Raw genomic sequence first — 15,675 nt, 5'->3', positions numbered from 1 at the left:
ATAAGAGCGACTGCTAAATAACATAGACAATGGATGATAACAGTAAATAGTGGCAGTGGCATACTCAAACTGTAAGTCATTTCGCCGTTTGATCTAGTAGAATTTGTGTGTTTGACAACAGCTGATAATCAGATAAATTGATGCGCTGTACCAAAATGAATAAACAGTGGGAATCAACGCAAATCGCACATTAGATGACACATTCGGAGTGCTATTTCAGAAATTTCAGATACTATAAAACCTTCTTTTTTTTTGCATACTATTTAGTACGCTAGTATGGGTATTCAGACACGACCGCTGTCTCCATATCAAATCTATTTACCATCTATAATATCTAGCATCGACTAATTCACATCATGATAGATACCATTAATATCACAAGAAATCACACACACAAATACATAGTTTGACGATGTATTCTGTTACCTCATTATATATTATTATAATTATTATAATCAAATCTGTTCAGCGAAACAAACAATGCATATGCATAACAGTTATAGTTTTCACAAAATAAATTCAGTTTAGTAACTACAGCTTTTTAAAACAATGTTTTAACAGCTTCTTTGGTTCAATCTTGAACTAATTCTCATTAACAATGTCTGTTAGGCTTAATATGGGGGGAGCTGATATGCCCCCCAGTAGGTATTCTCTCCCCCATACCTAAAACTATTATTCTTGGATGTTATCTCAAGGCTGAGACTGTTACCTTGTTGGAGCTTAACCATCCTGGACATGAATACAGTGCCCTCTTTCTCTCCGTGATACACGGCTTCACTCAGTTTCCTCTGCTGGGTCTTATTTTGAATGCCATTTTTGAACAGAGTCACCTTCCTCTTCTCCTCTCCCCCGGTGTGCCTAGTGAAGGTGACCTGGACATAGAAGTAGTAGAAGCCTTCAGATCTGATGTAGACAGAGTTGTCGCGGAGGACGAGGGAGCAAGAGCCACAGACGGGGGCATCATTGTCATTCTCCCAAGAAAATGTTCCTTCTCATGAGACAGAAGGAAAGAAAAGAAAAGGGAATAAAAGAAAATATTAAAACGCTTTACATCATATAAATGGGTTAATATACACTACATGACCAAAAGTATGTGGACACCTGCTCGTCGAACATCTCATTCCAAAATCATGGGCATTAATATGGAGTTGGTCCCCCCTTTGCTGCTATAACAGCCTCCACTCTTGTGGGAAGGCTTTCCACTAGATGTTGGAACATTGCTGCGGGGACTTGCTTCCATTCAGCCAAAAAAGCATTAGTGAGGTTGGGCACTGATGTTGGGCAATTAGGCCTGGCTCGCAGTTGTAGTTTCAATTCATCCCAAAGGTGTTCAATGGGGTTGAGGTCAGGGCTCTGTGCAGGCCAGTCAAGTTCTTCCACGCCAATCTTGACAAACCATTTCTGTATGGACCTCGCTTTGTGTACGTGGGCATTGTCATACTGAAACAGGCAGTTTGGAACTCGGAAGTGAGTGTTGCAACCAAGGACAAACTATTTTTTACACGCTACGCGCTTCAGCACTCAGTGGTCCCGTTCTGTGAGCTTGTGAGGCCTACCACTTTGTGGCTGAACCGTTGTTGCTCCTAGACGTTTCCACTTCACAATAACAGCACTTACAGTTGACCGGGGCAGCTCTAGCAGGGCAGAAATGTTGTGAACTGACTTGTTGGAAAGGTGGCATCCTATGATGGTGCCACGTTGAAAGACACTGAGCTCTTCAGTAAGGCCATTCTCCTGTCAATGTTTGTCTATGGGGATTGCATGGCTGTGTGCTCAATTTTATACACCTGCCAGCAACGGTGTGGCTGAAATAGCTCGAATACATTCCTTTTAAGGGGTGTCCACATACTTTTGTATATATAGTGTATGTTTATGCATATATTTGAACAGACAGGTGGCAAAATATTGAATAATTACACTTTCAATACCCCTTCAAAACTCTGTATACAGTGCCTTCGGAAAGTACTCAGACCCGTTGACTTTTTCCTCATTTTGTTACGTTACAGCCTTATTCAAATAAAAATAAAATTTCAGCAAGCTACTCACAATACCCCATAATGTCAAAGCAAAAACAGATATCTACAAACAGATACCATATTTACATGAGTTTTCAGACCCTTTGCTATGAGACTTGAAATTGAGCTCAGGTGCATCCTGTTTCCATTGATCATCCTTGAGATGTTTCTACAACTTGATTGGAGTCCACCTGTGGTAAATTAAATTGACTGGAGATGATTTGAAAAGGCACACACCTGTCTATATAAGGTCCCACAGTTGACCGTGCATGTCAGAGCAAAAATCAAGCCATGAGGTCAAACTAATTGTCCGTACAGCTCAGAGACAGGATTGTGTCGAGGCATAGATCTGGGGAAGGGTACCAAAGAATTTCTGCAGCATTTAAGGCTCCCAAGAACACAGTGGCCTCCATCATACTTAAATGGAAGTAGTTTGGAACCACCAAGACTCTTCCTAGAGCTGGCTGCCCGGCCAAAATGAGAAGGGCCTTGGTCAGGGATGTGACCAAGAACCCGATGGTCACTCTAACAGAGCTCTAGAGTTCCTCTGTGGAGATGGGAGAACCTTCCAGAAGGACAACCATCTCTGCAGCACTCCACCACATGATAGGCCCGCTTTGCCAAAAGGCACCTAAAGATTATCAGACCATAAGAAACAAGATTCTCTGGTCTGATGAAACCAAGATTGAACTCTTTGGCTTGAATTGCAAGCGTCACATCTGGAGGAAACCTGGCACCATTCCTACGGTGAAGCATGGGGGTGGCAGCATCATGCTGTGGGGATGTTTTTCAGCGGCAGGGACTGCAAGACCAGTCAGGATCGAGGAAAAGATTAATGGAGCAATGTACAGAGAGATCTTTGATGAAAACCTGCTCAAGAGTGCTCAGGACCTCAGACTGGGGTGAAGGTTCACCTTCCAACAGGACAACGACCCTAAGCACACAGCCAAGACAACGCAAGAGTGGCTTTGGGACAAGTCTCTAAATGTCCAGCCAGAGCCCGGCCTTGAACCCGATCAAACATCTCTGGAGAGACCTGAAAATAGCTGTGCAGCAATGCTCCCCATCCAACCTGACAGAGCTTGAGAGGATCTGCAGAGAAGGATGGGAGAAACTCCCCAAATGCAAGTGTGCTAAGCTTATAGCGTCATACCCAAGAAGACTCGATGCTGTAATCGCTGCCAAAGGTGCTTAAACAAAGTACTGAGTAAAGGGTCTGAATACTTATGTAAATGTGATATTATTATTATTATTTCAGAAAAATCTATTTTTGCGTAGTCATTATGGGGTATTGTGTGTTGATTGATGGGGGGAAAAACAATGTAATTCATTTTAGAATACGGCTGTAACGTAAGAAAATGTGGGAAAAAATCAAGGGGTCTCAATACTTTCTGAAGGCACTGTACGTTGCAAAATTATAATGTATTTTCACAGACAGTAATTGTAGCACTGTCTTGGGGTTAGTGGATGCCCACATCTAAGCAGTTACAGTAGATGGGTTGATTGTGGGTCTTAAACCCCACTTCATAAAGGAGCAGACGGGGGGACAGCGCATGATGAGGGAAAAATTGGTGGAACTAAATCTATACCTCATTCTGAGCACACCCTGATTGTACAGCTACCATTTTAACCTTACACTAATACACCTACCCTCACAATAGTTTAATGTTTAATGAATATATTGAATATTTACATAATGTTTTCAATACATAAATATAATTTCATGATTAATAAAGAGGCATAACATCTTGTTGATAAGAGACATACAATTACATTGGACTGTGTAGTAATATGTTCTGCTCATGGTGAGTAAGCATGTTAGTAAGCATGTTATACTGTATATCTTGGCCCTCCCACCCCTATGGGAGGGCAGCTCCCGCTCAGCCCAGTTCAAGCTCTTCTCTGTCCTGACACCCCAATAGTGGAACCAGCTCTCCCTTGAAGCTAGGTCAGGAGAGTACCTGCCCATCTTCCCGAAAACATCTGAAATCCTACCTCTTCAAACAGTATCTTAAATAATCCTCCTCCAAACAGACAAATAATGGCTCATTACAACAGTGATGTGCAGAACGGCATCTCGGAACACACAACTCGTCGATCCTTGTCACAGATGGGCTATTGCAGCAAATGACAACACCTTGTTCCACTCCTATCAGCTAAAAACAAGAAGAGGTTGCTCCAGTGGGCACGCGATCATCAACACTGGGCAACTGAGGAGTGGAAAAACATTTCCTGGAACGTGACAGCGAGTTCAGTTTACTTGCGTGGCCTGGTCAGTCACCAGACCTGAACCCAATAGAACATCTTTGGGATGAGATGTAACGGACTGTTCACAGCATGAATGTACCACCGTCCAATCTGCAGCAACTGTGTGATACCATCGCGTCAGCATGGACCAACATCCCTGTGGAACGTTTCCGACACCTTGTAGAATGCCCCGAAGAATTCAGGCTGTTCTGGAGGCAAAGGGGGGTCCAACTTGCACACTCTCCATTGTATCATATAAATATTAGGTGTATCACAACCTAGGTGTCAAATGTGTTAGATCAGTTGTACAACCTGAGTGTGTACAGGGCCCTAGTCTTGTTTAATGGAACTGACAAGTTCAGACAGACTGCAGAAGCTCCAATGTTAACTCATGCATTCCATGAATTTAGGATGTAAAAAGGAAACTGCAACAAGCATGGAATGTTAGGCCCAAAAGTCCATACCTATAAACTAGGAAAGGAAGTGTTTAGCTTACCCATGGTCAGCTGGATATACGAGAGATGGGGAGCTGGAAAGCAAAAAAAGGCCATTCATTTTCCTGTTTTGATCTATATTGTAACATTTACGTGTTACTCTCTGCTTGTGCAATCTTATAATGCCATCTTTCTCCAGAAAATGCATAATTGACCTGAATTCTATTGCACACAATGTATTGTTTAAACATTAGACATTCATTGATAATCAGAAATGGAAATAGCAATGCTTTACTTACCCTTTGATGAATTCAATTGAGCCAGAAAACTGCCGTCTGCAAAAGAAAAATTACATTTCAAGTCATTGTTTTATATATATATATATATATATATATATATATATATATATATATATATATTAGCCCATCTTTTGCAGATTTTTTTTAAATCCCAGCCCCCGTCCCCACAGGAGGCCTTTGCCTTTTGGTAGGCCGTCATTGTAAGTAACAATTTGTTCTTAACTGACTTGCCTATTTAAAATAATAATACTGTTGTAGAATGTCTAATATGGGATAGGAATTATATTACAGTGCCTTGGTCAATATAATGACATACAGAACAGAAAAAACTATTAATGTCAGTATGTGTAACCCAGTACAACTTACTTGGAGAGTGCTGGTTTCCATCCTTTGATTCAGATAAATTACTCTTGGAGAGAGAAATTACATAGTGACACCTTGAGATCATCATCAGTCTACCCTTATGTATCATCATCATCATATCTGAGTTTAGCTATCACTGATGATAATTGGACATACCTTGTCAGGTGAGCTTATTTGCACTGTTGTGAGAACTGCGACCATAATCCCCATTGCGACTGTGAGAAACCCGCACCACACATGGAGCAGCAGGTATCTGGAGGTGTGCTGTTGGCTCTTCATCCTCTGAAAAACACACAAGTACCACAAACCACTGAGAGCCGTCCCAATTCACTCCCTTCCACTTCCCATCGGCCCTAATCCTTATCTAATCCTAAATTTGCAGATCTGAAGGGTCTAGAATAGATATAAGCAGGTGGGTTGTAGATCTTCCACCATAGGCTACTGTTTGAGTCTGAGCACCTCAACATTAGTCAACAGACTGCCTTCTGAATAACATTTAGTTTAGATTATACCCCATTGACCATCTAAATGCCATGCTTAAAGAATGTGATCATAAGAAGGAGATTATCTTCATGGGCGATTTCAATGTAAACTGGGAAAACAAAACTTGTAGGAAAAAACTCAAAGAGATCACAGATGATTTCAACCTGGCTCAAATAATACAAGGTCCAACCAGAGTAACACAGTCATCCCAGACTCAAATGCATCTGGTGTTTACTAACAGACCTGATCGAATAATTAAGTCCAGTATCTTACCAACTGGCATATCTGACCACAATGTTACATTGGTGGTTAGAAAGCTCACTAAAAAGAGATTTAAGAACCATATTAATGTGTAACAGTATGATACAAAAATCCAGAAAAGTGAGCAGAGTAACTACAATGTAGCTATAAGTCAAATGGACTAGTCTGAACTGTTAAGCAATGAAGACCCAGAGTCTGGATACAGAACATTTCTGTCAGCTATTGACAACGTGGATACCTCTTTTACTAGGACATTTCAACGTAAGCCAAGACAGAAAACCTCTTTACCATTGCTCAATGAGGACCTCTGGAGGCAGATGAGAGAACGTGATTTTTCATTGAAAAAAGCACTGAAGTCTGGTAAGAATGATGGCAGATGTATATTTGCATCACTGAGAAATAAGGTAATTAAGAATATAAAAAAAGCAGTGTTCTTTCTTAGAGTGATCAATGAAGCAAAAGAAAATGGCAAAGTGATTTGGGAAAATCTCAACAAACTAACAGCTGAAAAGTCAAAAAAAACATCCTGAATTAAAGGTTCATGGAATTCTAATTCAAGACTCCAATTTCATATCCACCACCTTTAACAATGTTTTTGTTGACTCTGTCATGGAACTGGCTCAAACATTTTCAACTATATATGCATGTTCACAGTTCTCACTCCCAGAGATAATAATAAACCAATATTCAGAATTCCTGAAATCTCAACGTCAGCAGTGGACAGTATTATTAGCTTCTTCAGGAGCTCTAGAACAAAATATGTATTTGGTCTAAGCACTGTATTCCTGAACAGACAAATATTCTCTGATTGCCCCTATTGTACATCTAGTGAATCTGTCCATCAAATATGTGCTCTTCCCCAATGCTTGGAAGTCTGCTGCAGTGATAAAATCTAGTGACCCAACACTGGTGGAAAATTACCAACCTATAAGCATCCTTCCAGTGCTATCAAAAGTAGCTGAAAGATGGGTGGCTGATCATCTTACTGATCGCCTCATTCAAGGGGAACTCCATACATCAAATGCCATTTGGATTCAGAACTAACCATTCCACCGAAACAGACAATTGCTATTTTCTGGATTGCATTAAATCTAAACTGGACATAGGTGGTGATGCAGACAAGAATTATCGACAAGACTGTTGTATGTACTTCTCTAAGAAATCCATTGATTCTTCCCAACGAGCTGTTCTTGTTAATGGGGAGAATCTGAAAGCTGTGTCTATCTTCAAGTATCTTGGTGTCATTTTGGAGTCCAACTTGACATTTAAGAAACATGTGAAGACGGTGGTTAACACGGTTAAGTTTGGATTATCCACCTTTAGGTTTAAAAGACATTTCCTTCCTCTGGAGGCCGCCAAACTATATATGAATGCTATGATGTTCTCACATCTGAAATATTGCTACTATTCTGAAACCAATTGAATCACTCTACAAACACTTAAGATTTTTGATAACAAACCAAACAGTTACCACCATTGTCATATAATTTACAAACATAATTTATTTAGCCTGGATAGCTTTAAGCAGTATGTACAGTGGGAAGAAAAAGTATGTGAACCCTATAGAATTACCTAGATTTCTGCGTAAATTGGCCATAAAATTTGATCTGATCTTGATCTAAGTCACAACAATAGACAAACACAGTCTGCTTAAACTAATAACACACAAACAATTATAATTTTCCATCTCTTTATTGATCACACTGTTTAAATATTCACAGTGCAGGTTGGAAAAAGTATGTGAACCTTTGGATTTAATAACAGGTTGACCCTCCTTTGGCATCAATAACCTCAAACAAACGTTTTCTGTAGTTGCGGATCAGACCTGCACAACGATCAGGAGGAATTTTGGACCATTCCTCTTTACAAAACTGTTTCAGTTCCACAATATTCTTGGGATGTCTGGTGTGAACCGCTCTCTTGTGGTCATGCCACAGCATCTCAATTGGGTTGAGGTCAGGACTGACTAGGCCACTCTAGAAGGCGTATTTTCTTCTGTTCAAGCCATTCTGTTGTTGATTTACTTCTGTCTAATGGGTCGTTGTCCTGTTGCATCACCTAACTTCTGTTGAGCTTCAATTGGTGGACAGATAGCCTTACATTCTCCTGCAAAATGTCTTGATAAACTTGGGAATTCATTTTTCTGTCAATGATAGCAAGCTGTCCAGGCCCTGAGGCAGCAAAGCAGCCCCAAACCATGATGCTCCCTCCACCATAGTTTACAATTGGGATGAGGTTTTGATGTTGGTGTGCTGTGCCTTTTCATTCTCCACACATAGTGTTGTGTTCCTTCCAAACAACACAACTTTAGTTTCATCTGTCCACAGAATATTTTGCCTGTAGCTCTGTGGAACATCCAGGTGCTCTACTGCGAACTTCAGACGTGCCGCAATGTTTATTTTTTGACAGCAGTGGCTTCTTCCATGGTGTCCTCCCATGAACACCATTCTTGTTTAGTGTTTTACGTATTGTAGACTTGTCAGCAGCGATGTTAGCATCTTCCAAAGATTTCTGTAAGTCTTTAGCTGACACTCTAGGATTCTTCTTAACCTCATTGAGCATTCTGCGCTGTGCTCTTGCAGTCATCTTTGAAGGACGGCCACTCCTAGGGAGAGTAGCAACAGTGCTGAACTCTCCATTTATAGACAATGTATCTTACCGTGGACTGATGAACATCAAGGCCTTTAGAGATACTTTTGTAACACTTTTCAGCTTTATGCAAGTCAACAAATCGTAATCTTAGGTCTTCTGAGATCTCTTTTGTTTGAGGCATGGTTCACATCAGGCAATGCTTCTTGTGAATAGCAAAACTGTTTTTATAGGGCAAGGCAGCTCTAACCAACATCTCCAATCTCGTCTCATTGATTGGACTCCAGGTTAGCTGACTCCTGACTCCAATTAGCTTTTGGAGGTCATTAGCCTAGGGGTTCACATACGTTTTGCAACCTACACTGTGAATGTTTAAATTATACATTCAAAATAGACAAGAAAAATACAATAATTTGTGTGTTATTAGTTTAAACACACTACGTTTGTCTAGTGAAGATCAGATCAAATGTTATGTCAAATTTATGCAGAAATCCAGGTAATTCCAAAGGGTTCACATACTTTTTCTTGTAGATGCAAGCCTAGAGCTGCCGCTTTCAAGGAGCTAGAGCTGCCGCTTTCAAGGAGCTAGAGCTGCCGCTTTCAAGAAGCAGGACTCTAACCCGAAAGCTTATTAGAAATCCCGCTATGCCCTCCGACGAACCATCAAACAGGCAAAGCGTCAATACAGGACTAAGATCAAGTCGTACTACACCGGCTCTGACGCTCGTCGGATGTTGCAGGGCCTGCAAACCATTACAGACTACAAAGGGAAGCACAGCCGAGAGCTGCCCAGTGACACGAGCCTACCAAACGAGCTAAACTACTTCTATGCTCGCTTCAAGGCAAATAACACTGAAACATGCATGAGAGCACCAGCTATACCGGAAGACTGTGTGATCCCGCTCTCCGCAGCCGATGTGAGTAAAACCTTTAGACAGGTCAACATTCACAAGGCCGGAGGGCCAGACGGATTACCAGGACGTGTACTGCGAGCATGCGCTGACCAACTAGCAAGTGTCTTCACTGACATTTTCAACCTCTCTTTGTCCGAGTCTGTAATACCAACATGTTTTAAGCAGACCACCATAGTGCCTGTGCCCAAGAACACTAAGGTAGCATGCCTAAATTACTACCAACCCGTAGCACTCACATCTGTAGCCATGAAGTGCTTTGAAAGGCTGGTCATGGCTCACATCAACACCATCATCCCAGAAACCCTAGACCCACTCCAATTTGCATACCGCCCCAACAGATCCACAGATGATGCAGTCTCTATTGCACTCCACATTGCCCTTTCCCACCTGGACAAAAGGAACACCTATGTGAGAATGCTATTCATTGATTACAGCTCAGCGATCAACACCATAGTGCCCTCAAAGCTCATCAATAAGCTAAGGACCCTGGGACTAAACACCTCCCTCTGCAACTGGATCCTGGACTTCCTGATGGGCCGCCCCCAGGTGGTAAGGGTAGGTAACAACACATCCGCCACGCTGATCCTCAACACAGGGTCCCTCAGGGGTGCGTGCTCCCCTCCTGTACTCCCTGTTCACTCATAACTGCACGGCCAGGCACGACTCATTCAATTTGCAGATGACACAACAGTGGTAGGCCTGATCACCGACAACAACGAGACAGCCTATAGGGAGGAGGTCAGAGACCTGGCCGTGTGGTGCCAGGACAACAAACTCTCTCTCAACATGAACAAGACAAAGGAGATGATTGTAGACTACAGGAAAAAGAGGACCGAGCACGCCCCCATTCTCATCGACGGGGCTGTAGTGGAGCAGGTTGAGAGCTTCAAGTTCCTTGGTGTCCACATCACCAACTAACTAATATGGTCCAAGCACACCATGAGTCGTGAAGCGGGCATGACAAAACCTATTCCCCCTCAGGAGACTGAAAAGATTTGGCATGGGTCCTCAGATCCTCAAAAGGTTCTACAGTTGCACCATCGAGAGCATCCTGACTGGTTGCATCACTGCCTGGTATGGTAACTACTCAGCCTCCTACCGCAAGGCACTACAGAGGGTAGTGCGAACGGGCCCAGTACATCACTGGGACCAAGCTTCCTGCCATCCAGAACCTCTATACCAGGCGGTGTCAGAGGAAGGCCCTGAAAATTGTCAAAGACTCCAGCCACCCTAGTCATAGAGCGCCAATTCTAGGTCCAAGAGGCTTTTAAACAGCTTCTACCCCCAATCCATAAGATTCCTGAACATCTCGTCAAATGGCTACCCAGACTATTCACATTGCCCCCCCCCCCCTCCCCTCTCCACACCATTGCCACACTGTGTTGTCATCTATGCAGAGTCACTTCAATTAACTCTACCTACATGTACTGAACATACTACCTCAACTAACCAGTGCCCCCACACATTGACTCTGTACCGGCACCCCCCTGTATATGTTGCTATTTTTTACTGCTAAAATTATTTATTTATTTTTTACTCAAATTTGATTTGATTTGATTTTGAAGCCTTGTCTTTAAGTTCCTACATGGTCTTGCCCCTTCACCCCTATACTGCCATATCATGCTCAAGGAAAGCACCTCCAGGATAACAGGGCACTAACTAGAGGGGGTTGCGTTGTCCCTTTTCGACACAGTAAAATCGGCCAATCGGCCTTCTCTGTTAGAGCTACAACATACTGGAATACAATGCCCATGGACTTGAGAAGCTGCACTGATTATGGTACTTTTATATTTTAATTGAAAACATGGCTCAGATCTATCCAAACCTGTACACATGAGTTATCTGTGGTTCCTCATATGTAAGACGACAGTTGATGATAGTATTGTTGTTGTCGTTAGAATGATATATTATTGGATGTAATGTATTTGTATTTTGTATTGTTTTAGTGAGTATGTGTAATTGTCCTTAGCTGCTCTGGGACTACGGGTGTAAATTAACTTTTGGCTAACCCCGGCACATTTACATGGATGTTGCATTATTGTAATATTGATGTTGATTAATGTGCATTGTCCCCTATAAATAAATAAAACAAACAAACTCTGGGATTTCACCTATACAGGTTATTCCCCTGTTGAACTACAATGCTGCCCTATGTGCAGTGTGGTTTGCTACTTGTCTTGGCTCAAACAATAACATCAGTGGCTGTAAATGTGATATCTGAACTCACTACCAGAGAAATACAATAAAATAATTTGTAGTAAACATGCAGAGAGTGGTATGTACTGTATGACTGTGACAAGACATTAGGGCTGTCACGCAGTGTACTCCGGTATGTTCAGAAGGACATGAATGCAATAGTCAAGATAATAATAATAATAATTTGGGGGGTGCTTATATTTGTCCTGTTACACACTTGTACAAGATACAAGTAATTGTGAAGGTATGCATAGTGAGTGAGAGAACGTTCTGGCAATGATCAATTTGACTGCATTACCTGTCATATGGTATAGGACATGAGACTGGGTCCATCCTATTACAGTCTCATTATTGAAAATACCACTAAATATTCATACAACAGCCACCATTTTTGGACCAAATAAAACTGTAGAACCATTAGACTATTACTGTGTGATGATAAATCGGACATTACTGTTATCACCAAGTGATTTTACATTGTGTCACATTTTCCTCATCGAAACATCCTATAATTAAGTCTAAGATTAGGAATTTCACATTATGAAAAAGTATTGCAAATACGATGGTCCACTGTCCACAATTCGGTGTTGCTACAATATACATATACATCATAAATAAATGAGTAGCTTGATATGAGAAAAATGAAACACAATGACCAGGATCTCAACTCACCTAGCGTGTCTTGTAGTGTCCTTGTACAAACAAATCTGTCTGCTGCCTACCATGCTGCATTTCAGAGACATGTTCATTAGACAGGGTTTCCCCCCTTTCACTTGAGTTGAGGCTCGATGCGATGGAGTTTTTTTCTTCACTGTGAGTTGTGGTTGGAAAGAAAGGAGGGAGTGAAAGCAAAGCATCATGGACTAAACAACCACCTCAAAATCTAGGGTGACTTTGGTCACATTGAATTAGCAACTGATGATGTCATATTCTTCTATGAAAATGTAATTTAGCCTGGTCCAAGATCTGTTTATGCTTATGCCTACTCCATTGTCAAGCCAGACATGACAATTCCATAAGGAGGTGGCAAAAGAGCAGAAACAGATTGTCATCCCGGGCTATTATTTATTTGATTTCCCCTCTGTGTTTATAACATGTTTTTTTGTTCTGACAACAAAAAATGAATTTAAATAATCAATAAACCCAGGTATTTTATCCATTATTTTATGAAATACTGTAGATAAAGTACAGTTGTAAAGTAACTTTTTGACAGCACCCCTTTTGATATGAACGAAAGCTTTCATCCATATTGGCCCATTTAAGAAGTGTTCAGAAAGTGACTTCTTAGACCTGAATGCCAAAACATATTTTTTATACCCCACCATAATATGAGACATCCATGTCTTCATCACTGGAAACGACAAATGGTTGAGATTAATATCATTTAAAAGCTTACAGGGGTGTCAAACTATTCAATAATTTATTGGAATTTTGGGTGGGAATTACATTTGTCATTTTATAACCGTATATGTCAATTATCTAAAAACATGTCAACTCCGATTTTTAGCATATTCAGATGTTGTAGCTTAGACCCTATTTTACTTAATCTGAGGTTTTTGTGTTGTGCCCACCATCGGCTGAGACACAACATGCTCTTGAATACAGGGTGGGTGTCATGTTTTGGCTGATCAATTTACTAAAATGGGAATAAAATTGAAATTTTTGCTTTCAAATGGTACCAAAAAGATGGTCGAAAGTCCACACACCAGAGAATGTTGACTTCAAATTAAAATCAAATCAAATGTTATTTGTCACATATGCCGAATACAACAGGTGTGGACCTTACATTGAAATGTTTACTTACAAGCCCTTAACCAACAATGCAGTTTTAAGAAAAATACAATAAATAAATAAACAAAAGTAACAAATAATTAAAGAGCAGCAGTAAAATAACAATAGCGAGGCTATATACAGGGGGTACCGGTACAGAGTCAATGTGCGGGGGCACCGGTTAGTCGAGGTAATTGAGGTAATATGTACATGTAGGTAGAGTTATTAAAGTGACTATGCATAGATAATAACAGAGAGTATCAGCAGCATAAAGGGGGGGTGGGGGGGGGGGGGACGGCAATGCAAATAGTCTGGGTAGCCATTTGATTAGGTGTTCAGGAGTCTTATGGCTTGGGGATAGAAGCTGTTGAGAAACCTCTTGGACCTAGACTTGGCGCTCCGGTACCACTTACCCTGCGGTAGCAGAGAGAACAGTCTATAACTAGGGTTGCTGGAGTCTTATTTTTAATTTAAAAATGTAACCCCTTATTCTCACCAATTTCGTGGTATCCAATTGGTAGTTACAGTCTTGTCTCATCGCTGCAACTCCCGTACGGACTCGGGAGAGGCGAAGGTCGAGAGCCATCCGTCCTCCGAAACACAACCCAACCAAGCAGCACTGCTTCTTGACACAATGCCCACTTAACCCGGAAGCCAGCCGCACCAATGTGTCGGAGGAAACACCGTACATCTGGCAACCGTGTCAGCGTGCACTGCGCCCGGCCCGCCACAGGAGTCGCTAGTGCGCGGTGAGACAAGAACATCCCTGCCGGCCAAACCCTCCCCTAACCCGGACGATGCTAGGCCAATTGTGTGCCGCCCCATGGGTCTCCCGGTCGCGGAAGGCTGCGACAAAGCCTGGACTCTCTAGTGGCACAGCTTAGACCACTGCGCCACTCGGGAGGCCCAGGTTTCTGGAGTCTTTGACAATTTTTAGGGCCTTCCTCTGACACTGCCTGGTATAGAGGTCCTGGATGGCAGGAAGCTTGGCCCCAGTGATGTACTGGGCCATACGCACTACCCTCGGTAGTGTCTTGTGGTCGGAGGCCGAGCAGTTGCCATACCAGGCAGTGATGCAACCAGTCAGGATGCTCTCGATGAATGCAGCTGTAGAACCTTTTGAGGATCTAAGGACCCATGCCAAATCTTTTCAGTTTCCTGAGGAGGAATAGGTTTTGTCATGCCCTCTTCACAACTGTATTGGTGTGCTTGGACCATGTTAGTTTGTTGGTGATGTGGACGCCAAGGAACTTGAAGCTCTCAACCTGCTCCACTACAGCCCCGTCGATGAGAATGGGGGCGTGCTCGGTCCTTCTTTTCTTGTAGTCCACAATCATCTCCTTTGTCTTGAATGGGAATATCTGTTTTTTTTAAATGATACTGTTAATCTTCCATAGGAAACCTATTGAAATCATAGAAATATAGATAATAGAATAGATATTTAAGTTTACATTCAACAGTGGGTGGACCAGTGACCATCTTTGTGGTAGTAATTAGAAGTAACATGTAAATTAAATTAAAATGTCAATGGTGTACCAGCTAAATTGCAGTGGTCTGAAGGGATATGTCCATTCTATTAATTATATTTGTATGATTGAAATGACACTCCCCCTGTATTCAGAGCATGTTGTGTCTCAACTGATGGCGGGCACAACACAAGAACCTCAAACGTTTGAGTTTGAATGCATAAACTCGGATTCTTTTCCCATATGTTGTAGCTGAGACCCTATTTTATATCATCTATATTTTCCGGTGATGAAGACATGGATGTCTCATAGTATGGTATGCAAAACGGGTCAACTGAGCACCTTTATCTCCTGAATGTTTTGGCATTCAGGTCCAAAAAGTCTCTTTCTGACCATGGACAAACATGTATGAAAAGTTTTGTTTAAATCAAAAGGGATGCTGTGAAAAAGTGATTGAATTCAAATGGATTTACCCTAAGAAAAATACTTTGAAGCACTACTTAAAACCTTTTACTGCAGTGGGCTAAATCAGGGACACAGAGTGTTCTTGGTAGTCTTAAACAAATCTACTTTGAAACCAAAGTATACACCTCACACACATGGTTATGGGCTATAAAAAAGAAGACACCTGTACCATG

The 15,675-nt window shown here is 41.7% G+C and overlaps 1 protein-coding gene across 1 annotated transcript; it reads right to left on the bottom strand.

Moving 5' to 3' along the window:
- Positions 1-425: 425 nt before the first annotated feature.
- On the bottom strand, positions 426-5,637 carry LOC106584545 (uncharacterized). Its single transcript, XM_014169967.3, has 5 exons — positions 5,515-5,637; positions 5,362-5,404; positions 4,996-5,031; positions 4,759-4,791; positions 426-988 (listed from the first exon to the last, which is right to left on the bottom strand). Exons 1-5 carry the CDS (start codon positions 5,635-5,637, stop codon positions 612-614), a joined length of 612 nt encoding a protein of 203 aa, XP_014025442.2. The 3' UTR covers positions 426-611.
- Positions 5,638-15,675: the final 10,038 nt, after the last annotated feature.

The sequence above is a fragment of the Salmo salar genome, chromosome 02, assembly GCF_965601325.2.
Source record: "Salmo salar chromosome 02, fSalSal1, whole genome shotgun sequence".
NCBI lineage: Eukaryota > Metazoa > Chordata > Actinopteri > Salmoniformes > Salmonidae > Salmo > Salmo salar.
This window is presented reverse-complemented; position numbering and strand designations above follow the sequence as displayed.

What these genes read in the sequence shown, in the direction of transcription:
- LOC106584545 (XM_014169967.3), bottom strand. Translation starts at nt 5,637, where the DNA reads ATGAAGAGCCAACAGCACACCTCCAGATACCTGCTGCTCCATGTGTGG. An exon ending in AAATAAGCTCACCTGACAAG is followed by an intron (nt 5,405 to 5,514) that starts GTATGTCCAATT and finishes TCTCTCTCCAAG; the next exon opens with AGTAATTTATCTGAATCAAA. An exon ending in TGGAAACCAGCACTCTCCAA is followed by an intron (nt 5,032 to 5,361) that starts GTAAGTTGTACT and finishes TTTCTTTTGCAG; the next exon opens with ACGGCAGTTTTCTGGCTCAA.